Source organism: Oncorhynchus tshawytscha, linkage group LG10, assembly GCF_018296145.1.
Source record: "Oncorhynchus tshawytscha isolate Ot180627B linkage group LG10, Otsh_v2.0, whole genome shotgun sequence".
Lineage (NCBI taxonomy): Eukaryota > Metazoa > Chordata > Actinopteri > Salmoniformes > Salmonidae > Oncorhynchus > Oncorhynchus tshawytscha.
Window position 1 is genome coordinate 82,731,726 of NC_056438.1, and position 24,194 is coordinate 82,755,919.

Genomic DNA, 24,194 nt, shown 5'->3' on the forward strand with positions numbered 1-24,194 from the left:
CATATTTGTAACTTAACGTAGCAGGCGTAAAACAAATATTTGAAAAGGATTTTCCATCACTTTAGTAAAATAGTACAAGTAGAACCATTGGATGGTACAACCCAAATCCCGCCTTAGTCCTTGATCGACGTGTCAAACAGCCAGTTGCCTGTTCTGTCTGGACTCGCGAGATTTGTGTGGCCCTTTTCTGCTGTGTCACAACGCGAGACTCTTTTTCAACGAGAACGGCCATCTTCTCTCTCCGGGCTTGAGAAGACAAGTGTTACAACAGATATGGCTGACTACTCGAACGTGGCTCCGCCGTCGGGAAATGGCGCCGGAATGAACGACGCTTTTAAAGACGCACTTCAGCGAGCTAGACAGGTAAGATAAATAATATAATATAGCACACAGGTCGTCGAAATTGATAGTCGAGCTAAATGGAACTAAATCTAACCCAAACCTCAAGCTCGGGATGTTTCCAATTTGCGGCCTTCAGTGAAGGCTTCGAGTTGGCTGTCCCAACAAAGGAATGTATAACCTAGCTAGCTAGTCAGCTAATGAGGCAGGTATTGCTAGGTCATTTAGCGATACGTTTCAATTCATCGGTGAATTAATGAAGTACAGTTTTGATTAAGTTGATTGCGGTTTCAATAAGTAGCTAACAAAACGATAACCAAGATAACGTCACACATCTAACGTTAGTTACGGTTACTATATGTGGCATTTTCGAAGCCCCCATCGTGCAGAAATACTGTTGCGTTGATGCTGTGGAGGTAGATGAGGCCATGATACACTGGATTATTTATTATTTTTTTAATGAAATATTGCCTGACATTGGTTGCTGCGACTTTTTTTACATTTGAAATGAGCAACTATTATGTTGAACTGCGGTGCCACATAGTGGGCAATTTTCTAGTGATCACAATCAGTGCAGATAATGGTCATGTGATCAATCTAACGTTAATCTAACAAAACATATTATAGGGAACATGGCGATTGTTTTTGAGCTGAAGCGAGAGAGAGTCGCCTCCCCAACGTCGGAGTGAAATGTTGGCCATTCACTACAATATTTTTTACCATGATACCTTAATACATAGTGTTCAATTTGTCATGCTTTAACAAACTAAAAATATCCACGGTGGTGCGCATGCTAATCGAAATCCATGCTTAGTCAATGGGACGAAGTCTAACTCGTTGGCTCGTTAGCTTTTACATTTCGTTTTTGTTTTATATCGTTTTTTTTGTATCCTTAACCAGCCAGCTAACTAGATGAATACCATTTACACTGCCTAGCTTCGACGTGTGAAGTACAAAGTTGCCTAAATATAGTTATCCTTCTGTATTCATTGACTTGACCAGCAGTAGGTTGAGTGGACGCCCAGGACAGAGGCAACACACCTCTTTGTTGCCTGTTTGTTAGCTAATCAATTCCAGTAGCCTACATGTGTGGCAGTCAACAGGCAACCAGCTATAGGAGTTGAGTAAAAAAGATGGGGAAATCGAGTTATAAGTTGATATATACGAAATATATTATTCATGTCCATGCTGCTCATTGCTCCAGTGTCATTATTCTCCATTGCCTGCAAAATTTCGTTAGAAGTTGACATATAACTAGGAATGATAAAAAATAATAAAACAGTAGCAGCCTATATGATATGTCAAAGTTTGTGTGCATTACCTTGAATGTGTCCATCACATGTGTTTACCTAGCTCATGCCTTTACAATAGGAACAGTGAATTTGGGGGGGGTAACTCAGATAATTGTAATCATAGGGCATTGTTGAACTGTTTTTTTTTAGCAAGTCAAATCAAATGTATTTATATAGCCCTTCGTACATCAGCTGATATCTCAAAGTGCTGTACAGAAACCCAGCCTAAAACCCCAAACAGCAAGCAATGCAGGTGTAGAAGCACGGTGGCTAGGAAAAACTCCCTAGAAAGGCAAAGACCTAGGAAGAAACCTAGAGAGGAACCAGGCTATGAGGGGTGGCCAGTCCTCTTCTGGCTGTGCCGGGTGGAGATTATAACAGAACATGGCCAAGATGTTCAAATGTTCATAAATGACCAGCATGGTCAAATAATAATAATCACAGGCAGAACAGTTGAAAATGGAGCAGCAGCACGGCCAGGTGGACTGGGGACAGCAAGGAGTCATGTCAGGTAGTCCTGGGGCATGGTCCTAGGGCTCAGGTCCTCCGAGAAAGAAAGAGAATTAGAGAGAGCATATGTGGGGTGGCCAGTCCTCTTCTGGCTCTGCCGGGTGGAGATTTTAACAGAACATGGCCAAGATGTTCAAATGTTCATAAATGACCAGCATGGTCAAATAATAATAAGGCAGAACAGTTGAAACTGGAGCAGCAGCACGGCCAGGTGGACTGGGGACAGCAAGGAGTCATCATGTCAGGTAGTCCTGGGGCATGGTCCTAGGGCTCAGGTCCTCCGATTGAAAGAGAGAAGGAGAGAATTAGAGAACGCACACTTAGATTCACACAGGACACCGAATAGGACAGGAGAAGTTATAACAAACTGACCCTAGCCCCCCCGACACAAACTACTGCAGCATAAATACTGGAGGCTGAGACAGGAGGGGTCAGGAGACACTGTGGCCCCATCCGAGGACACCCCCGGACAGGGCCAAACAGGAAGTGCCTTAGAGGAGCAAGTGAGTGCAGATTCGTTAGCGGCGTTGTCGCACCTTTACATCAACGAAGACGTGTAATCTGATCAAAAGACATGACCCATATTTCCAGAGCAACATTTGTCTTCCTATAGCGGATCGCATTTCACTTTCATAAACTCCACGTTAATCATTTGTTTACCCTTTATTCTGTCAATTTTATTGGCAAGCTAGCTAAAAAACGGGTAACTTTACCAGTATTATGCAAACATTTAGGGGCACAGGAAGAAAATAAAAGAGAGCATCTTCAGGACAGCACTGAATGAGTGACTAATCTCTTGAATGTTGTCACCATAAACCTGGACAGTGTACACTTTTCAATGTTATGAATCTCAAAAGGAAGCTTGTGATTTTACAATGTAGAAATGTAATATTAATAACCTAATATTCCTAAAATTGTAGCTTTTATAATGTATTTACTGTGTTACATATTCGTTTCTATTGGACAACATGTGCTTCAAAAGTAGAACGAATATAGGCCCAATACAGGCCAAATCTCAATCGATAATTTTCTTTCTCTGGTGCTCCTAAGTTTTACGCGGCACTTCTAACATTTTGGACTACCGGTGCTACCAATTATTATTATTATTTTTATTTTACTACCCTGGATGGAGGATATATGGGGTGGCAGGTAGCCTAGTTGTGTTAAGAGTGTTGGGCCAGTAACCCAAAGGTTGCTAGATTGAATCCCTGAGCTGACAAGGTAAAAGTCTGTCGTTCTGCCCCTGAACAAGGCAGTTAACCCACTGTTCCTAGGTAGTCATTGTAAATAAGAATTTGTTCTTAACTGACTTGCCTAGTTAAATAAACATCTATATTTACATCAATAGATAGGTAGACTCCAGCGTTCTCCTATGTGTATCATTCCTGTAAATCACACAAGCCCTACACATTTAAAATGGCCGTGTTCCGATGGGAATTGTGCATGTTTAGTGCGTAATACTCAGACATCATTCAAACAGTTTTAGAAACTTCAGAGTGTTTTCTGTCAACTGAGAAGGCTGTTTACTCTGGGCACCTCTGAGTACCTTTCATCCAAGCTACTCAATACTGCCCCTGCAGCCATAAGAAGTTAACCTAGCCACATGCTAGCTAACATAACTCCATTGGAAATGAGCTAGCTACTGAAGTTGTGTTGTCGTGGAGCCAAGTTTAGATTGAGTTTTTTTTGTTGGTATTTCAGATCGCCGCTAAGATTGGTGGTGACGGCGTTCCCGCGGCGCCCTCGGGTAATGAGTTTGGCTACGGAGGCCAGAAGCGACCCCTAGAAGACGCCGGTGAGTACGGCACACTCATTTCATACCTCCGTATCTTCGTTGCTCCATCGTTTGCCTGTACTGTTATAGATTGGACTTGCCTTTCTGATCCCCATGCCTGGTCTCAGAGCTATTTTTATTAGTTTTTACGTACTTCATTGTCTAGAAAAGCATGTAATTACAGATAAGACAAATCCATATGGAGTTGACAAGAGAGCAGAAAAAAAGACTTGTGTTAATGTTTTTTAATTTGCTTGCAGTATGTTAATCGTCTTGACATTTATGCTTTCCCAAATAGGCATGCATTGAGAATCCAGTCTTAGCACCTAGCTATGGTGTAGCTATAGAACTGGATACAACACTACTGTCCAGTGTCAAAACTAAGCGTTGTTTATCCAATGTGTATAACGCAGATCTTAAACAGGCTTCTGTTATCAGTTTAGCCTCTTGTAATCACAGCTGAAACGGTGTGTGTGTGTTTGGGGTGGGGTCACCCATTTACAGAAACAAAAATGCTCTACTCTTAAGTAGACCAGGTCTCTTGAAAAATATAATATTTCAATGAGACTAATCTGGATAAATAATAAATGTTAGAATAAAAAAGCATCTGGTAAATGGCATAGGCCTGCATTGTATGGAGAAACCCAGGTGTTGCCAGTGTTGTGTATTACTGTTCCGTTCTGTCTATTCACTCTGTAGATGACTGTTGGACCAGTCTAAACAGTAGAACCCACCGGGAAGGGATGAACTCTCCTTTCTCAGGCATGGTCTCTTTTGATAAATAACCATTAGGCACTTAGGCCAACCAGTTTTTTAAATAAAACCACACATGTTGTAGTATGATCTAGAAAAGGTATTATGTTACGGTGTGAATTGGCATGGGTGATCAATAGTATGAGATATTATATTTATATAGCCAAGTTAGTGTGTGTTTTTTGGCATGTTTTTAGAAATGATATCCTCACTCTTTGGGGGGGTGATTAAAAAATAAAATATTGTTCAATGCTGTTTATAGACTTGGCATAAAATGCTTGACTTAGTTTTTAGTAATGAATGACTTTAGGTGAGAGAGAATCACCTGTTCTGTATCATGTATAGTCAGATATGCTCAGTCGGTTCAGTTCCATGGTTTGATAGTGATGCATTTAGCAGGGGGATTGTATGTTATAATAAACCGCTAACCTTGTTACTATTTTATATACATACGCCTTGCGTTTATAGAAAATACTATATCTGTGTGTGCGCCATGCTGCACAGGCATTAGATGTAATGTCAAATGGCCATTTTTCTCACTCGAAGTAGGACGGTTGTAGCCCTGCTCTCAGCCCCAGTTCTGGGGACCCTCGGCAGTCCAGTAACCCCGTCTCCTCTTCTCCTTACAGACCAACCAGAGACCAAGAAGGTGGCACCGAATGACCGTGAGTACCTGTTGCTCGCTGGCTGTTAAAGGAAAGGTATAGGATAGGCCCTTCTGTCTAGAAATAGCCACGGGTCCATATGGGTTTATGGTTGAGTCCCAAAAGGCACCCTGTTCCCTTTGCAGTGCACTACTTTGGACCTGGGTTTATGGGGGTCAGTGTACTGCTTTGGACCTGGGTTTATGGGGGTCAGTGTACTGCTTTGGACCTGGGTTTATGGGGGTCAGTGTACTGCTTTGGACCAATCTAAGGGGTGCATTTGGGAAAGGGACTATGGTGCACCTGGACAGGGCCCCATTCTATAATCTCTTTTACTTGCTATGGGGGATAACTCAGATTTGATCAATTTGATTTCTTGTATCTCAATGTCTTTGGTTTCCTTTCTGGCAGCGTTCTCAGCAGCGATGGGAATGGGAGGAATGGGAGGTGGTGGACCACGGTCGTCATCAGAGGAGTTCAAGGTTCCTGACGGGATGGTTGGATTCAGTAAGTGTACACAAACACGCACGCACACCTTCCCTAGAGGAATGGCTGGGTTCAGGAAGTACACACACAACATGCAGATGGATTCTGGGGGTTGATTGCCAAATCTTTTGTACCCAAGTTATTGGAAGAGGAGGAGAACAGATATCCCGCATGCAGCAAGAGTCGGGATGCAAAATCCAGATCGCCCCCGGTAAGATTTCCTGATGTTATGACAGCGATTTCCTCATACTGTTTGGAGAGTTCTGCATGCTATCTCTCCTCTGAAACGCTTCTACATTTCTGTATCCCAGACAGTGGAGGAATGCCTGATAGGTCAGTCACACTGACAGGATCCCCAGACTCAATACAGTAAGTATACAGCTCCTGTCGTCCCTTCTCTCTGCCCTCTCTTAGCTTCACCCCCCGTTTTCTTATCCACATTCTCTGGTGACAAAAAAAAGCCAGTACAACATTACATTAGTTAATAGATTAGTTCCATTATCATAGGTGTGGCCCTCAGAGACCATAGCTGACTGTCTTTGTCCCTGGTGTGTGTTTCCAGAGCTACCAAGAGGCTACGTATGTGTCCAGTTAGTAGTTTTCTTTCTTTCGTAGGCCAACTGTCCATGCTCTTAGCTAATGGTAACCATGTTTTTGTCCCCAACCAGAGCTGCTAAGAGGCTGCTGACGGAGATCGTTGATAAGGGTCGTCCTACTCCAGCCTTCCACCACAACGACGCCGGTGGCCCCGGTATGTCTGTCCAGGAGATGCTGGTCCCTGCCTCCAAGGCTGGCCTGGTCATCGGGAAGGGGGGAGAGACCATCAAACAGCTGCAGGAGAGGGCCGGGGTCAAGATGGTGATGATCCAGGAAGGGCCTCAGAACACAGGAGCAGACAAACCTCTACGCATCTCTGGGGAACCTTTTAAAGTCCAGGTAAATGGATTCTCACTCCCTGAAGTTCAACTGAAATGTTGGAAGTGAAATGAGTCACTCTGAAAGAAATTGCAAACTACTCATAACTAAAGTTGCATGCTTATTTGCCCATGATAATATTTTTGGGGTAATTTCCCTGACTTTCTCCTTCTGTGTTTTGTCCGGTTGACTGTCTGGTCCTTCAGCAAGCCAAAGACATGGTGATGGAGCTGATCAGAGAGCAGGGCTTCAGGGAGCAGAGAGGAGAGTATGGCTCCAGGATGGGTGGCGGCGGAGGAGGTGAGGGCCTCGATGTAAGTCAACAGTAACACTCATATTACACTGTCATGGAATCACAAGGAATCCAGAGTTAATGGTAGACTTGGCGGGTTGACGATGTCAGACTTGGTTTTCTCAAGGGTCACGCTGCTTTGTCGTATCTACAGGATTAAAACGGCCCTGTGCTTTAACTTCTTATGGTAATCCATTTACCTGGACTTGGGGGGGATAAACTGCAGCGTGGCAAATTCAAATAATGATATAAAACATTCATTAAATCACACATGTAAGAAAGATACTCAAAGCTACTACACTCGTTATGAATCCAGCCAACATGTCAGATTTTAAAAAGCTTTTCGGCGAGAGCATTTAAGAAGCTATTATCTGATAATAGCCCTCCAGGATGACACTGGTACCAATTTTGCGACGCCTCCTTGGGTCTCCCGGTTGCGGCCGGCTACGACGCAGCTAACAAGTACTAAGTAATTCTCATGGAGAACACGAAATACATTGCGAACATTTTGTGCAGTTTCTAACTCAAAAACGCCACAGTTTGTTGGAAGGCTTTTAATCCAGGAGGGCCTTCTCTGCTGGTACGAAGCACATGTCTGATTTTGGAAGAAGCTAACCACTTACCAAGATGGCGAACTAGCTACTAAATTAGGAAACCAAACTCATACCCTGACTACACCGCTCGCGTTGCGAGCGAGAGCATTGCAAAATAAATGTAGGAATCTTATATTCATTTCATTTATTGCACCCACACTGCTTGCGCGCGTCAATGAGCGTCTGCGTTGCCAAGGGCTAAAATAGAAGTCACTTCTATTTCTGATGCAGATCGCACTGCAAGTCCTGCCTCTCCCATCATCTCATTGGTTTATAGAAGCAGCTACCCACGCACCATCTCCTCATTGGTTATACCCACGTGGGTGATTGAGTGACGAATTGTTGCCGGTTGTCGTGGTAATACTATGAAAGTTTACATGCCAATCATATAAGTTAAACGATGAAATGGCCTGGAAGGAGGTGAGATGACAAAAGATTCGGTTATATTATGTGTGGATTAATTGTCGGAGTAGAGGACCTTGTGCATTTCAGGTAAAATAACTCAATGTTTATCCCTGGACAAATTAGCTAGCAACAGCAAGCTAACTAAATAGGGCAAATTAGCTAGCAACAGCAAGCTAACTAAATAGGGCAAATTAGCTAGCAACAGCAAGCTAACTAAATAGGGCAAATTAGCTAGCAACAGCAAGCTAACTAAATAGGGCAAATTAACGTTAGCTAGCAAGTGAGAGCTAACTAGCTAAATTGCCATGCATGTTTAATGCTTCTCGACCTGTCCCCAATTTAATATCATTAGTTCAGTTTGTTTTGATATTTTAACCTGCTTGTCGTGATCACGTTTGGTGTGGGGGGGTACAAAATAAATATATGCACGATGGTGCACGTGCGCAGACGGCTTTGGTTCCGTGTTAAGAGCATTTTGAATATTTTAGACGGGTAACCTAATAGTTATAATGTCTAGCTGGCAAACATTTTATTTGTGTTTTCCATACTGTATTTCACCTGGCTCTTGTTGAACAACGGTGAGTGTTTCACAATGCTCTGGTTACTCGTCATGTGTTTGTAAACAAACACCACGTGACAAGGAACTACCGTAAGCTACATAATGAGACCGGTGAAATGAAGGCAATGTTACCTCTTAACGTATTGCCACAAGTTCACTGCAGGCATTTACTTAAAAAATACCTGCAAATATAAACTAATAACTTATAAGAAATGTTTTAGACGGTATTGAAATCAAGGTGGCTTCTTCCAAATACCCCGGTATTGGGTATATACAGTATACCGCCCCAGCCTACAGGAGACTAGGTAATGGAATGCTTTGTTTAATTTGCGTCCTCCCTCCTCAGGTTCCTGTCCCCAGGTTTGCGGTAGGAATCGTGATCGGGAGAAACGGAGAGATGATCAAGAAGATCCAGAGCGACACAGGAGTCAGGATCCAGTTCAAACCAGGTGAGACCTCACTGATAAAAAGCATGTCTCAAATGCCACCCTATTCCCTATATAGTGCACTACTTTGGACCAGAACCCTATTCCCTATATAGTGCACTACTTTGGACCAGAACCCTATTCCCTATATAGTGCACTACTTTGGACCAGAACCCTATTCCCTATATAGTGCACTACTTTGGACCAGAACCCTATTCCCTATATAGTGCACTACTTTGGACCAGCCCTAGTCCTTATATAGTGCACTACGTTGGACCAGCCCTAGTCCTTATATAGTGCACTACGTTGGACCAGCCCTAGTCCTTATATAGGGCACTACGTTGGACCAGCCCTAGTCCTTATATAGTGCACTACATTGGACCAGAACCCTATTCCCTATATAGTGCACTACTTTGGACCAGAACCCTATTCCCTATATAGTGCACTACTTTGGACCAGAACCCTATTCCCTATATAGTGCACTACTTTGGACCAGAACCCTATTCCCTATATAGTGCACTACTTTGGACCAGAACCCTATTCCCTATATAGTGCACTACTTTGGACCAGAACCCTATTCCCTATATAGTGCACTACTTTGGACCAGAACCCTATTCCCTATATAGTGCACTACTTTGGACCAGAAGCCTATTTCCTATATAGTGCACTACTTTGGACCAGAACCCTATTTCCTATATAGTGCACGACTTTGGACCAGAACCCTGAGCTAAGGGAAACACTGACCTCAACCCTAACCAGTTTTCTCTCCTCTTTGCCTCCCTCCCTACTTCATTCCCGTTTCTTCTCCTCCTCTCCCCCTTCCTCTCCAGACGACGGCAGTACCCCGGAGAGGATAGCCCAGATCGTGGGTCCTCCTGAGCAGTCCCAGCATGCAGCAGAGATAATCTCTGACCTTTTGAGGAGTGTCCAGCAGGGGGGGCCGGGCGGTCCTAACGGAGGGGGCAGGGGTAGAGGCAGGGGGGGTAACGGGGGTGGTAACTGGAACATGGGTCCTCCAGGAGGATTGCAGGAGTTCACCTTCACCGTCCCTACCATGAAGACTGGACTCATCATCGGCAAAGGTAGGTGAACTTAGACTGTCTGCGTCCAAATTGACACCCAGTTCCCTATATAGTGCACTTCTTTTGACTGGAAGGCCCTCGCACTGATGTGATAATGCCCTGCGTTTTGAAAGAGTCAGACTCTTACATCACAGCCTTATTCTAAAATGGATTACATTGTTTCCCCCCCTCATCAAGCTACACAAAATATCCCATATTAATTTTGTTTTGCAAATGTATAAAAATAAACACATTTAAGGTATCAGATTTACTTAAATATTCAGACCTTTTACTCAGTACTTTGTTGAAGCACCTTTGGCAGTGATTACAGCCACAAGTCTTCTTGGGTAGGAAGCTACAAGCTTGACACACCTGTATTTGGGGAGTTTCTCCACACCTGTATTTGGGGAGGATCTGTCTACTTTGGTTTGTTCATCTTTCCCTCGATCCTGACTAGTCTCCCGGTCGCTGCCGCTGAGAAACATCCCCAGCGCATGTCCCCTTCGTCAGTTCTGTGCCTCGACACAATCCTGTCACGGAGCTTTACGGACGATTCCTTCGTTTTTGCTCTGACATGTACTGTCAACTGTGGGACATTTATTTATTTATTTATTTATATATATATGACTATATTTATTTATTTATTTATTGAGTGATGAGTGGATTTATTTATTTATTTATATATATATATATATATAAAGTCTCATAGTAAAGGGTCTGAATATTTATGTAATTAAGGCTGTTTTGTTTTCTACATTTGCAATAATTTCTAAACCTGTTTTTGCTTTGTCATTATGGGCTATTGTGTGTAGATTGAGGACTTTTTAAAATGTAATCCGTTTTAGAATAAGGCTGTAATGTAACAAAATGTGGAGAAAGTTGAGGGGTTAACCCTTGCTCTCTAACTAGCCAACTACGGCTAACTTAGTCACGGCAAAAAGTGCTGCCAGAATAACAACAGTAGCTGCATTTGCATTTGTTTTAAGCTAGTGACATTTATTTGGATACAATGAGCTAATGATGTGCTGTTTCACCGGGCACAGAATATGTCCTCATCAGGACACTGTTGTTCAGAGGAGCTAGCCAACAACACAGTTAACACAACCACTTCAAACTGAAGCTGGACACTGTTGTTCAGAGGAGCTAGCCAACAACACAGCTAACACAACCACTTCAAACTGAAGCAGGACACTGTTGTTCAGAGGAGCTAGCCAACAACACAGCTAACACAACCACTTCAAACTGAAGCTGGACACTGTTGTTCAGAGGAGCTAGCCAACAACACAGCTAACACAACCACTTCAAACTGAAGCAGGACACTGTTGTTCAGAGGAGCTAGCCAACAACACAGCTAACACAACCACTTCAAACTGAAGCTGGACACTGTTGTTCAGAGGAGCTAGCCAACAACACAGCTAACACAACCACTTCAAACTGAAGCTGGACACTGTTGTTCAGAGGAGCTAGCCAACAACACAGCTAACACAACCACTTCAAACTGAAGCAGGACACTGTTGTTCAGAGGAGCTAGCCAACAACACAGCTAACACAACCACTTCAAACTGAAGCAGGACACTGTTGTTCAGAGGAGCTAGCCAACAACACAGTTAACACAACCACTTCCACTTCAAACTGAAGCAGGACACTTGTTCAGAGGAGCTAGCCAACAACACAGCTAACACAACCACTTCAAACTGAAGCAGGACACTTGTTCAGAGGAGCTAGCCAACAACACAGCTAACACAACCACTTCAAACTGAAGCTGGAAAGACTACCAACTAGCTGCACTTTGTTTCATTTGACATGTTTTCTATTGATGTTTCTATCGTTAAAAAATTAGTCTTCGTGATTTCGACTGGCTGAGAAATGCTGCCTTTCATCCCGACTCACGAGACGGTCATTATTGTTGTATCTGAGGGGTGATAGAGACTGGTTTTTACATCACAAGTTAACGGTTATCTGTAGGAGGAAAGTATATAGGAAGCTTGGAATGTGTTGAGTGCAGGGAAGCGATTACATGTGGCAGGTGTTGATCAAGAGAGAGCCATAGATTAGTGATTAGGGGGGGTTGAGGTCAGGTCATGTTAAGGGAGGAATGAAAGTTTATAGCCCGTATCTCTTAGTGTCCTGCTTAGCAGTAAAGATCAAATGTTTGTATAGATGTGTAGGAGGAGACTCAGCCCCGGAGGAAGGGTTAAATGTTTGTGCTTGTGTGAATGTTTTTGTTTTGTCTTAATACACCTGGATTGACCCTCTGGGAGAAAGAACTTGGTTAAGGTTTCATAGTGTAAGTTGAGTGTTTGACTCAACTAGAACCTTAACACTCTGGGGGCAGCTGGAGATTGAATTTGTGGATTTTGAAGCAATGTTGCAAATGTCGGACAGACCGACCGCAGGGTTTATACACATCTCCACTGTTGGAAACTACATGGTAGTCTAAAAGGAATGAGAATGTCGAGACGCTTTTTATAGTGGACAAGAAGCTTATAAATTGCCTGGCTGGGCTGATGAGTGGATTGCGCAGTCAGATGGAACAGAGTAAATAGCCATTTTAACATCATAGATTCAGCCTGTGGTAATTTGTGGAATAGACACTGGCTGGAATGCGGTTTAAACCAATGGGGCCCAACGCTGCTCAATAGCTGCTAAATAGTTGCCCTCATTCCCCCACAAACATTATCTGTGGCAAAGAGGTCCTCTAAAATTTGCTGTCGGTCACAGCCACTATAATTCTGTATTGTGATGCTTGGCCTGGTATCACATCGTTGGTAAAATGTTGGTTTTGTGACAACCTCATTGCAAGAAAATGTCTATTTTCAGACTTGACTCAGATTTCTCTTTTCTCCCCAGTTTGCACCCTCGGTACAGCCCTCACACACAGCTAAATGCCGTAGTGAAGACTCCTCATATCAGTGGTCAATGCCAAGTCATTAAACCTTGTCTAAGTTGTTAGGTTGTAATTCTCAGAGTAAAACACTCAACGGACATTATGACAGCTTAACCAAGTTTAATTATTTCCAGACGATCAATACAGCTGCATTAGACAATCACACCTAACACCTATATTTAACCCTTCCTCCTAGGCTGTCTCCTCCTCATCTGAACAAACATCAGTCTTTACTGGGCAGGACACGAGTGATACGGGCCATAAACTTTTATTTCTCCCTTACCGTGACCTGACCTAACCCCCCCAACACAACATTAAACAAAACTATAAACACACACAGTACAACCATTACATATTACATTAAAAACACAAACATCTTTACTAAGAACAGCTGGCCTTAAACATTACACTCTGATATTTACATCGATCAAGTGTTTAAAATCTACCAACGAAACTAGATCATCACATTTTAAAACAAACGGCTTTATCATATAAAAATATCAGTAATGTTAGGATTTAAGTATCAGAATCTGGCCTGGTTCCATTTAGTAGCCTTGGGTCATGTTCATTAGGGACCAAGAGGAAGGACCAAGCGCACACATTCTATTCTGGAAATGGACTTTCTCCGGTTTAGTCTGAACAGTCCTCCCTCTGTCCTGTTCCAGGAGGAGAGACCATCAAGGGCATCAGTCAGCAGTCTGGAGCGCGTATTGAGCTCCAGAGAAATCCTCCCCCCAACTCCGACCCCAACATTAAGATGTTCACCGTCCGAGGATCTCATCAACAGATAGACTACGCTCGGCAGCTGGTCGAGGAGAAGATCGGGGTGAGTGGTTTTCAGTGTTTATTTGTCTGTAGTAGAAATGATACTCATCTCAATCACTAGACAGTAGTGTAGCAGTTTAGTGGATCACTTTTATATTTAACTAGAAGCACTGTGAGCCTGCTCATCTTTATCTTCACACATTCTCAACTTTCTACAGCCATTGCCTTTTATCATGTCTTCTAATTCTGTATCCCAGTATGTTTGACACCCTACACTCCATGTTCCCCCCCTCCCCAGGGTCCAGTCAGTCCAATGGGTGGTCCCCAAGGTCCTCCAGGCCCCCACGGAGGTCCGTCTCCCCACGGCCCCCCCGGTCCTCCTGGGCACCCTGCTCAGATGGGCCCCTACAACCCCGGCCCCTACAACCAGGGACCACCAGGACCACAGTAAGGAGACTTCTGAAGCTTTTCACTGATATTTAAAAAGCCATTTCTCCCACACCAATATTTACATCTGGGGGGAGCTGTTTATTGGTTTAGTCTTAGGCATTTCATTTAGCAGAAACCACGTTTAAAAAAAAGACCTCATGGATGGCAATGATATTTCACAAGCAAAGTAGGCTGAATGAGTGCATTAAAGTCGCACTGTGCAGAAATTTCTCTGCCATTTTCTGGTTGCTGAAACTCAAGTAGTTTCAGTTTGTCAAAATTTCAGTTTGTCAAAATAAGCAAGTATAGTGTAGAGAATCATTGTACCATCTAAATGGCTGCGAAATATATTTTTCAAAACAAAAATGTTGTTTCTTCAGCTGTTTGAAGCTGGTGTACAAAAATCAGAAAGTAAAAGACACAAACTAAACTTAAGAACGGGAAGTATAGAAATAGAACAGATCTGACGCTTCTTAGACTCCCTTTCAAGTAGCATCACAGATCTAGATCTCAGATTTCTATGTGAATGTGGTCAGGTCTCCTAAAAAGTCACATTGCCACTTTAAAAAATATATATTTAGCTTTTATGGAATACAATTAAATGGGAGAACCTCAGATTTGATACAGAAGCTTTTCATTTATCACATATATTATAGTTTGTTACTAGCCAGCGTTTTGATGGTTTGTCGTCTCCTCAGTGGTCCTCCGGCTCCCTACCAGCCTCAGGGTTGGGGCAACGGCTTCCCTCACTGGCAGCAAGGACAGCCTGATCCTGGTAAGATAACACCATCCAATATAATAATCTATTGAGAAATGGATGCAATCACCGGGTTAAATAGATTGAACATTGTTACTGTAGTTGAGACAATCTGTTTAGGTTATTGGCTCCGTTCTGCAAGGCCCTAAGTGAAGACCTGTTTTGTCCTGTATCGGTATATCAACGGGGAGACGTATCTAATGTGTGTGTTGGTTGTAGGTAAAGCTGCAGCTGATGCCAACGCAGCGGCCTGGGCAGCGTATTACTCCCAGTACCAGCAGCAACCCCAGGCCCCCATGACGCCCACCGGCGGTGCCCCTGGCACCACACAGGCCAACGGGCAAGGTAACCTGCCCCCCCCCCCCTCGCCCATCACAGCCTCTGGTTCTCTCTGCTGGGATGTATTCACTATGAACCAAACAGAAGCAATTGGAATGAAACAGGCAGGAACATACCTCAATTTGTCCAATAGAAACATTATTTTCTGTTGCCAAACCGTTAGTGTGCACTAATGAATACAGCCCAGGTAACCTCTGCATGGTCTGTAGACACCTCGACTAAGACCGGGATTCATTCAAAGTGCCTTCTGACGCTGCTGCTGCACTGAAATACAGACAAGGCACCTTTCTTTTGTTCCTAAAGAGAATTTTCCCAGACTTTAGCAGAGAATGCATTTATGGATAAAAGTTTTTAGATGTCTGCATAAGTGTCAGTTACACTTTGTTTGCTCAATGTACTACAGCTTGAATCCCAGCCTAACAGTCTTGCCTGTGTAGTAAGTGCTTACAAACATGGCGCCTTATTTTTTTTTATTTTTTTTAAAACCTCAATGGACAGAGTAGCTTTGATTTTCCTCATCTCTGGTATCAGAGCAGGGCGCCCATAGCGGGGTGGAGGACTAACTATGGTCAAGTCTCAGAATGCTTTTCAATACTATATTGTACCATTTTTAACAGGTGACCCCAAGGGACCTGGGCATACTGGGCAGGCCGATTACTCCAAGGCCTGGGAGGAATATTACAAGAAAATGGGTATAAACATATGTGTTTTGCCAAGCTTCAGTTCTGAGTCTTTTTGTTGTTCCAACTAATTGAGGATCAGTGGAAACAGCTATGGGGCTCTGAAATGGCCACAACAATAAAATAAAACATACAAATAAGTTTTTTGGGGGGGGGTGGCTGTGATTGCGATGTCTTGAGGTGTGGTTCACTGGCTGCCGTGACCATTTGTGTTAACCGGTTGGTTGGTTTTCAAGCCCATGCTGTTTAGACTGGTTTTTGTATTGGTCTTCTTTTAATCCAGCCACATGACAGACAATAAACAATACCCTTTTGTTTTATTAAAGACTGTCTTATTTCCTCTGCACCTCCATACTGTTGTCTTGTCCACCTCCTACCTGCTCATTGTGCTACAACTACCGCTGTGACTAGCTCGTGAAGGAACATAGCTTTATGTTGACTCTGAGTTGAAGGTTTTTCTGTTGGGACTAAAGCAGTGTTTTATCATTTCCAGGGCAGCAAAGTCAGCAACCACAGGACTACACCAAGGCCTGGGAGGAGTACTACAAGAAACAAGGTGAGACCACCAACTCAAACCTGTTGAAAGTTTAAACTTGTCCTTGTAGCGGGTTTAGTTGGGCACAGATGATGTGGGCATCTGTGTCCCTACTCAGCTCTCTCTCTAGTAGAGTGTCTGTAGCCACAGCTGCCCCAGAGCAAAGCAGAAGGTTTCTGTCCCGCCACCCAGAGAACCAGTGGAGGGTTCGTTCCCCTTCTCACAGTCGATTCAATGTAGTTGTTTCTAAAAAAATAAATAAAAAAAAACGTTCCTTTTAGTATCCCAACCGTTTGACTGATCTCGTGTAGACCTGGTCCAGTTTGGTAGCTGCTGGCACAACTCCAAATCAATGTTTATTTGTGTAGTACACTGATTTGCAGGTGTCTTGTAAGGCTTGTTCCTAGCTCCAACACAGTGGTGTTGGACAAACATCAGAAGGAGCCAGGTCGGCCCCGTACGCCCCGCGGTCCATCAACTAAGGATGTGATGACATTTTTCTTTGTTTAAACAGCCATTAAAAAAAAAAACAATATCAAGGAATCCTATAATGAATTCACAATGCAGATATGGTCCTGCTTATGACAGCCAAGGGGCGATGTAGTTCAATCTACTGCACTCCTGGCTACTGTTTTAGCTTCTCTGCTGTGTGCCTCTACTCCATGTGGTCAGTACAAGTGTCTTCGTGTCCCACTTCTCATCAATGTGATGGCTGGTAGCAGCGCTGCATGTCAGAGTGTGCATAGCTATCCAACCTGTTAACACCACATATGGTGTTGGAAATCTGGCGCTTTGTACATGCACAGCAATCGTTTCTCCATCCCAGACCGTCATGGTTTTTCAACGTGGGGTCTTATAGTGTGGTTCTAGATATGCCTTTAGGGTATTGAAACAGACATCTACTATTTTGACAATGGCTGCATATCAAATGCAATTATTTCTGTATTCGGCGTTGTGATTGTATTACCCTTTAGTGTGAAGGGCCCCGTCTGTCTGGCGACCTGCGCTGCTGCCCACTCCCATTCAGATTTTTAAGCATTGCGTCTGTACTGGGTCTAGAGATGAAGTCCTCCTTGTAAGCATTGCGTCTGTACTGGGTCTAGAGATGAAGTCCTCCTTGTAAGCATTGCATTTCATCATCTGTTTCCCCTATATTAATTTAGCTGTGGTGGGCCACCACTCAAATATGATTATTACATTTTTATTTTTGGGGGGATGGTAAAACATTTTCATTTGAATAATAACTCTGATGAAGTAACTATTACCATAATATAAACTAGTCCGGGAGATTCTAAAATTGCAGTAATGACATGGTGCCCCATTTGATTTTGTTAGCATGTTTAGTCACTCAGATAGCATAAGAACACGGTATAAAGCCCCATGACAAAATGTGTAGAATTGAAGGAAATTGGGTTTAAAACAGCAATACATCTCTGCGGCCCAAAGGGTCTCCAGATTTGTATTTTTCTATAATTCAACGATCACAATCTAGTTTAAATGTTCACACCTCGTGTCTCAACTCATCGTTGCCCCTCCCACTTGTCTGGTTGGGTGTAAACATTTAAGTTTATTCACTAGATTGGCGTCAATGCCAGGCCTTGTTTGTCCGAGTCAATGTGGTCTCATCCATGTTTCTCCCTCCCTCCCCCAGGTCAAGCGGCCCCTCAGGCGGGAGCAGCACCAGGTGGTCAGCCAGCCGGTCAGCCAGCCGGTCAGCCGGACTACAGTGCTGCCTGGGCAGAGTACTACCGTCAGCAGGCTGCTTACTACGGACAGGGCAGCCCACAGGCCATGGGGGCACAGCCACAAGCACCTCAGGTACACCCCCAGTAAGACTTGTACCGTCCTACCCCCGGTTCCCGTTGTCTCCTCGCACCACCCTTGTTTGACTTCTCCACTATTTTTTGTTTCCTGTATTGTCTGTCGTGTCTTAAAAAAAAAAAAATGGCCGCTGTGACTGTAGCCCTCATTTCAACTCCCTTGCTGTGTTTTTTTTATTTTTATAAAGCCCTGTCTCTAGCTCGTCTGTTTTTGTCGTTAACCCCGTTCCTTCCTCAAGGTGTTCTAGGGGGGAAGCAGAGGAGTCGGTGTGGCCCGCGAGAAGAAACTAAAGCTAGTTACTCTTCCCTCTTTTTTTTACATTTTAAAACAGGGTTAATATGATGTATGGAGATGCTGCGTCCGTGGGTTCTGCTGTTAACATGGCCTGTGTTTCTATGTATTTCTTCTGCACAGGGCCAGTAATGTGAAGTGGACATAAAGTAAATGCGACATTGTGGAAACAAAAACCCTTTGTTAAATGTGTTGGATGGTGCAGATGCCTTGAAGATCTTAATTTCCCCCTTTGGTTGGTTGTTTTCAAGTGTTTCACAATAATGTGATGGCAGCAGTCTACCCGGAGACACAAACCCTTCATCCTTTGCTATCTTTTTGGTTTTTCTACTTTTTTTTCCCCTTGTAAATGAACGGTTTTGGGTTTTTAGTGAGGTAATTATATGTTCATTCCAGCCCCATGTATCTTCATGCTATGTGGTTCAAGAGCTCCTGTTATTTAGCTAGTTTACCATGGAAAATCATCTCCGTTTTTAAATAATATGCCTGTTGTGTTTTGCAATAAAACTAAGTGAAACCTCCTGTGTTGGTAAGTTGGGTTGGTAATAACTATTACAATTTGAACTCTACTTCAAATCGTGTACTTTTTTTTGTGTTATTTTGTTTTACAATGTTCAGTTTCTCTCCAACTCTACACAGCTCCTGGTAACTTAGTACAATGTTTTTAGATGTGTCCTTCACTCTGACTTTTTGACTGGGGGGGGGGCTAGTTTCGGTGTTCCCCAAGGTTCTGTTTTAGGACCACTATTGAATAGAATAATTTACCTGTCTTTACTCTTGGTTATATTAGTCTTTGTTTTTTCCCCCTACCTCTCCGCCTGTATTACAGGACTAGACTGATGTTTCTTATACCATAATGTAGTATTAGTGGCATAATGTTATGATACATCTGGACTCATGCATTACCCGAAGTGTTTGGTTGTTGTGGCATCTCTGTCAAACAACTGATCGAATCTTGTCTGTTATATTGACTGGCTGGTTGAGAATGAAATGGTACCCTATTTCCTGTTTAGTGCACAAGGCTCCCTTAAATTTAGTGCTCTATATAGGGAATAGGGTGTCGCCATTGGAGACATCCTGAAGCCGACTTTGTTGAGGTAACGTTAGTGTGCTGCATTGTTTTCATATAAAAAGAGTAACTTCCTCCTTCACAGCCAAGCTTAGACAAGCGGTAAGCAAAGCAAGTGTATATATATATATATATGGAGAGAGAAATAATTTAATCCGAAATGTTCCTCAGAAAATGTGACTCTCACTGTCGACATGTTGCTTTAGTTTATTATAGGTTTGGTTTTGCTGCTCCTTGTGTCTCTTCCAGGATTGTTCTGCTGTATTGCATTGCATTCAAACGTTTGTTTCTCTCTCCCTCCCCTCCCCCCTCTAAAATGTATACATTTCCTGGCCTTTTGATACTATAAAAGAACGTGACATGCAAAAGTGGTATTTTTATTTTTGCTCTGCCCATGCATTGTTCTGTTAGTTTACCCAACGGAAGGAACGTAGGTTGTCTGTAGGGCCGAGGGGTGGTCTGAGCTGGTCTGAGCGGTACCATCAGCCAACAGGGTTGACCTCTGACCTCCTACTCTGTAAGTACAATACTGTGACTATATATAACAAACCCAGTTATTTTCTGGCTGTCAATGTATTTCTTTGACTGATGATTACAAAACTTATTGTTTCTGTCAAATTGCATATTTTTTTTCCTTAAAAAAAAATACTGGGTAAGTATCAAAAGTTATGATAAAGTACAGTATCTTGGAATTGTCATTTAGAAATTATAACCATTTAACCATTTGGACATAGATTACATAGAATATTGCATTGTAGTTCAATCTAGGCTCTGTTTTTTTTAGGTAGGAACGTGTTCTGTCATAATACCAGTTGGACTGTTCTGTTGGAACTCTGAACTGAAGGTTCTGTTCCTTGCGATGCAGAATGCTTTGCGCAGTGGTTCATTTAGGAATGTTAGAAATCGTTAACGTGATTTTTAAAATATTTTTAGATAACAATCCGTTTTATTTTTTTCAAGTGCCATTGCTTAGCCAGAACAGAGATGTAATTATGAATTTATTTCATCAATATTTGAAAAAGCAATGCCATTTGATAAGTCTCAAGAATTGAGTTACTATTAGAGATGCATATATATTTTTCACTGCAGTAATGGTGTGATTCAGTCTGAAATGTTCTAGCTCCCCCCCCCCATAGTAGCATTTTGAAGTTGTTTCTATGCTGTTTATTGATGTCTCCAGCATGTTGGCTTGTCATTCAGTAGAATGTTCTACAAGTGCTTCTGATTTCTGAGTGATACAGTTATTCCATGGACGTTTCCCATTCTATTGCTATTGAGTACTGTTCTGAAACAAAACCTATAAGGCTGTTTTGAACTGAAATGAGTGGCAAACGGTGCAAATATCATATGTGTGATCTTTGCAGTATCACTGTCATCCCAGACCTCGATCCCCTTAGGTTCTGCTGCGGTCACACAGGTAAGCGACCCTAAGGAAAACAGCTGTGTTCTGACCTATCATATACAGGATATATATTTACACCCAGATGGGGATCCGTTTTATACTCACTTGAATTTGCCTGATTTTATATTTCTGCTTACCTGTGCTGTGTAGTAACACTAGCTGTGCTCCTGATATTGAGTCATGTCCAGGTAGGATTCGTAGTGATATCAACAGCTGTTTTTTGTTTGTTCATAGAGTATATTGATGATAGTGCTGTGATTTGATGGTGATGAATGATTTGCATGGTTTCAACATGAGTCGTATGGTTTGTTAAGGAGCGGCAACGTTTTTTTCCTCCTAGGCCAATTGCAATGTGGTTTGATGGCTTTTCCCACCTGACTTATCGTAGTACAATTTTGCAACAAAAAAAAAGGCGTTCTCTCTACATGCTGTTTTAAGTTCTCATTTTCTGAGGTCATTTTGTTATCATGAGGCATATTATAACTCATAACTTGGTAAGTCTCTGCAGTGTGATCTTTGATGCATAGAGCTCGAGCCCTGTACTTTTACATTACTATAAAACTGCAAACAGGCAACTCGGTCTGTCATAAAGCCAGCCCTATGTGCATATATATATATGCGTACGTATTAGTAAGTCTACAAACGTCTATGAAAGTACACCTGCATATGATGCTCAATGCTGTTCAACTGACTCATTGGTGTTGACTGAAAGCTGTAAACTTGAATATGCATTCTATATTGCCGCTGCCACAGTGCTGTAATGGTATTCTCATAAAACCCTGCTGCCTGCCTCCTTCCACCTCTCACTCAGATGCTGTTGGAAGCCAGAGAAGGTTCTAGAAGCCAGCGTAGGTTCTAGATTCAGGAACAGGAACCTGTAAGTTTGTCCCTACCGTAAAGGAGACTACTCTGAGAGGCATCCTTTGAGGCTGATGATCAAGGTGTAGGTGACCATTCGAGAGCGAGTTCCAGATAAGGTAAACAAAGCAATGAAATACAGAATTGTGTGATTTGCTCAAGTTTACCATGCTGTTTGCTAGTTAGGGCTGTATTTTTAGTCCAGGTTTCCCCTCGTCTCGTTTAAAAAAAAAAAGGTAACATGTCGTAGAATTATTGCAAGTTGTCTAAATGAACTGATGTCTAGTGTTTCTCCACATGTTTTCATGATGATTCTATTGAATGCCTTCCTTTGCCTGCTCACCCGCTGGGTTGTGTCCCAAATAGAACCCTATTCCATACAGTGCCCTGTAGGCTCTGGTCTAAAGTAGTGTACTAGAAATGCCATGGGGTTCCATTTGGGATGTAGCCACTGTCATAACTAGGCCTTGTTGCATAGTTGAAGTCACCAATGCTTGTCATCAGGATTCTGAAGTGTCCCCCATTTTTGGTTGCAAATGCTCCTAGATATTTTGTTGTGCGACGTGACTGGTTTTATTTTGGGTGCACCAGTGTGACCAGGTAAATAATCGCCCAGATAATACTGGTCATTTTTTTATTTGACCTCTTATTTAAGTAGGCAAGTAAGTTAAGAACAAATATATATATATATACATACAGTGACGGTGTAACCCAATTTTTCTGCGCCCTATGGGACTCCCAATCACGGCAGGTTGTGGTACACCCTGGAAACGAACCAGGGTCTGTAGTGACGAGATGCAGTGCCTTAGGCCGCTGCGCCCCTCGGAAGCTCTAAACTGGCCAGTTGTTTCAGACTGCCCTGGAGGAGAAAGCGAGCGCAGATTCATACCATCTAAAGCCTACGTGTAAAGATTATTAAAGAATACATCAGTAATTTCTATTTCTTGCAAATTTCTGACGACCTAACGGCTGTCGGCTGCTTTGTGTAGCCAGGTAGATGCCCAAATAGTAATTTCTACATTTTCCAATAACTTTACAAATTAGATGTTAACTGCAACGTAGGCTTAACTGGCATCGTGATATAATGTCAGGGTCTTTTGTTTTGCGAACAGGTGCGCAATTGAAATTATTAAGGGAAACTATACATATTTTCTTCCCCAGACTACTTAAGTGGGCTGCTGATCTAGTGTAAGCATCGCTGTGGACTTAGAATATCCTATTTATTTTTGTGATTGAGTGAACCTTATCAAATAAGAAGGGGAGGGGAGGGGGATCCCACACAAGAGGTAAAGATTTTGGTGTCATGGCAAATGTATTGGCTAGTAAAAAATAAAAACAGCTGTTTTTTTTTTTTTGGGGTGAATAACTTTTTTAGGCCCTGTTCATAAACCGGGTCGTTCCAAAGGTGCTCGCTGGCGTTTTTAAAAATATTTTTTTATTTGTATTTTTGTTTAGTCATGTTACCTCAACCTAGCTAGCAAACAACCTGGTTACTTTACCAGTATATCAAACATCTGGGGGCACAGAGGGACAGGAAGGGTTAGCTTCTTCAGGAGATCATTGAATGAATGAGTGACTTGCATGTCTCATCACGAACTTGATGCTCTTAAAGAGACGGTGTAGAATTTAATCATCTCAATAGGTAGTGCTTTTTTGACACAATGTCGAAACCTAGTATTCCATAAATGACTAATCAATGGAAGGTTTTTCAATCAACATTTTCTTTCTACAGGGTTTAATATTAGTTTCTAGAGCTCAACAATGTGCTTCAAAAGTAGCTTAAATGAATTTAAAGCCCATTATGCTTCCTCAAACAAAAAAATACAAATATTCTGGTGTGCCTAGATCATTTTAAGTTAGGAGCACCAGTGCTACCACTGTTAATTTAAACCCCAGCTAGAGAGAGTTAGATGAGATGTAACCAGGAATTGCTGCTGTTGTGTTTTTCAACCATTATGGCAGGAAATTGTAGTTGGCTATTCTAGTTTTCACTTCATTCATGAGAACCCACATACCTCTGCTAGTGATTTTGCTATTCATGTTTTTTTCATAAATTAGTGTAATCTGTGTGTTAGATGCTCTATCATTTCTGAATAAAGTGTTTCAAGGAGTTTGGGGGCTAGGTGTCGTCTAGAAGACTAAATCAGAAGGGAGAAATATGGAGCATGCCTTAGAGGTAAACAAATTGAAACATGTTTCTTGTGATGCCTTAATATTATCCAATGTATCTTTTTTTGGTTTTGTTTCCTGTCTTTATGAAATGACTGTTCTGCATCTTTGTTGCCCTGTCCAGTAATAAAGTTGTAACATTTA

General features: G+C 42.5%; 1 protein-coding gene across 5 annotated transcripts; it reads left to right on the forward strand.

Moving 5' to 3' along the window:
* The first annotated feature begins 206 nt into the window (after positions 1–206).
* fubp1 (far upstream element (FUSE) binding protein 1) lies at positions 207–24,194 on the forward strand. Of its 5 annotated transcripts, XM_024405968.2 has the most exons (19): positions 207–363; positions 3,843–3,936; positions 4,615–4,677; positions 5,298–5,333; positions 5,724–5,819; positions 5,938–6,009; positions 6,110–6,167; positions 6,467–6,734; positions 6,920–7,027; positions 8,909–9,011; positions 9,818–10,069; positions 13,601–13,761; positions 13,999–14,147; positions 14,828–14,904; positions 15,106–15,231; positions 15,843–15,917; positions 16,399–16,461; positions 18,092–18,258; positions 18,676–24,194. In XM_024405968.2, the coding sequence occupies exons 1-19, from the start codon at positions 274–276 to the stop codon at positions 18,682–18,684; spliced, it is 2,067 nt and encodes a 688-aa protein (XP_024261736.2). In that variant the 5' UTR covers positions 207–273; the 3' UTR covers positions 18,685–24,194. The 5 variants fall into 5 exon arrangements, with proteins under 5 accessions (XP_024261736.2, XP_042185154.1, XP_042185156.1 ...); XM_042329220.1 differs by having other exon boundaries at positions 18,092–24,194; XM_042329222.1 differs by lacking the exon at positions 15,843–15,917 and having other exon boundaries at positions 18,092–24,194.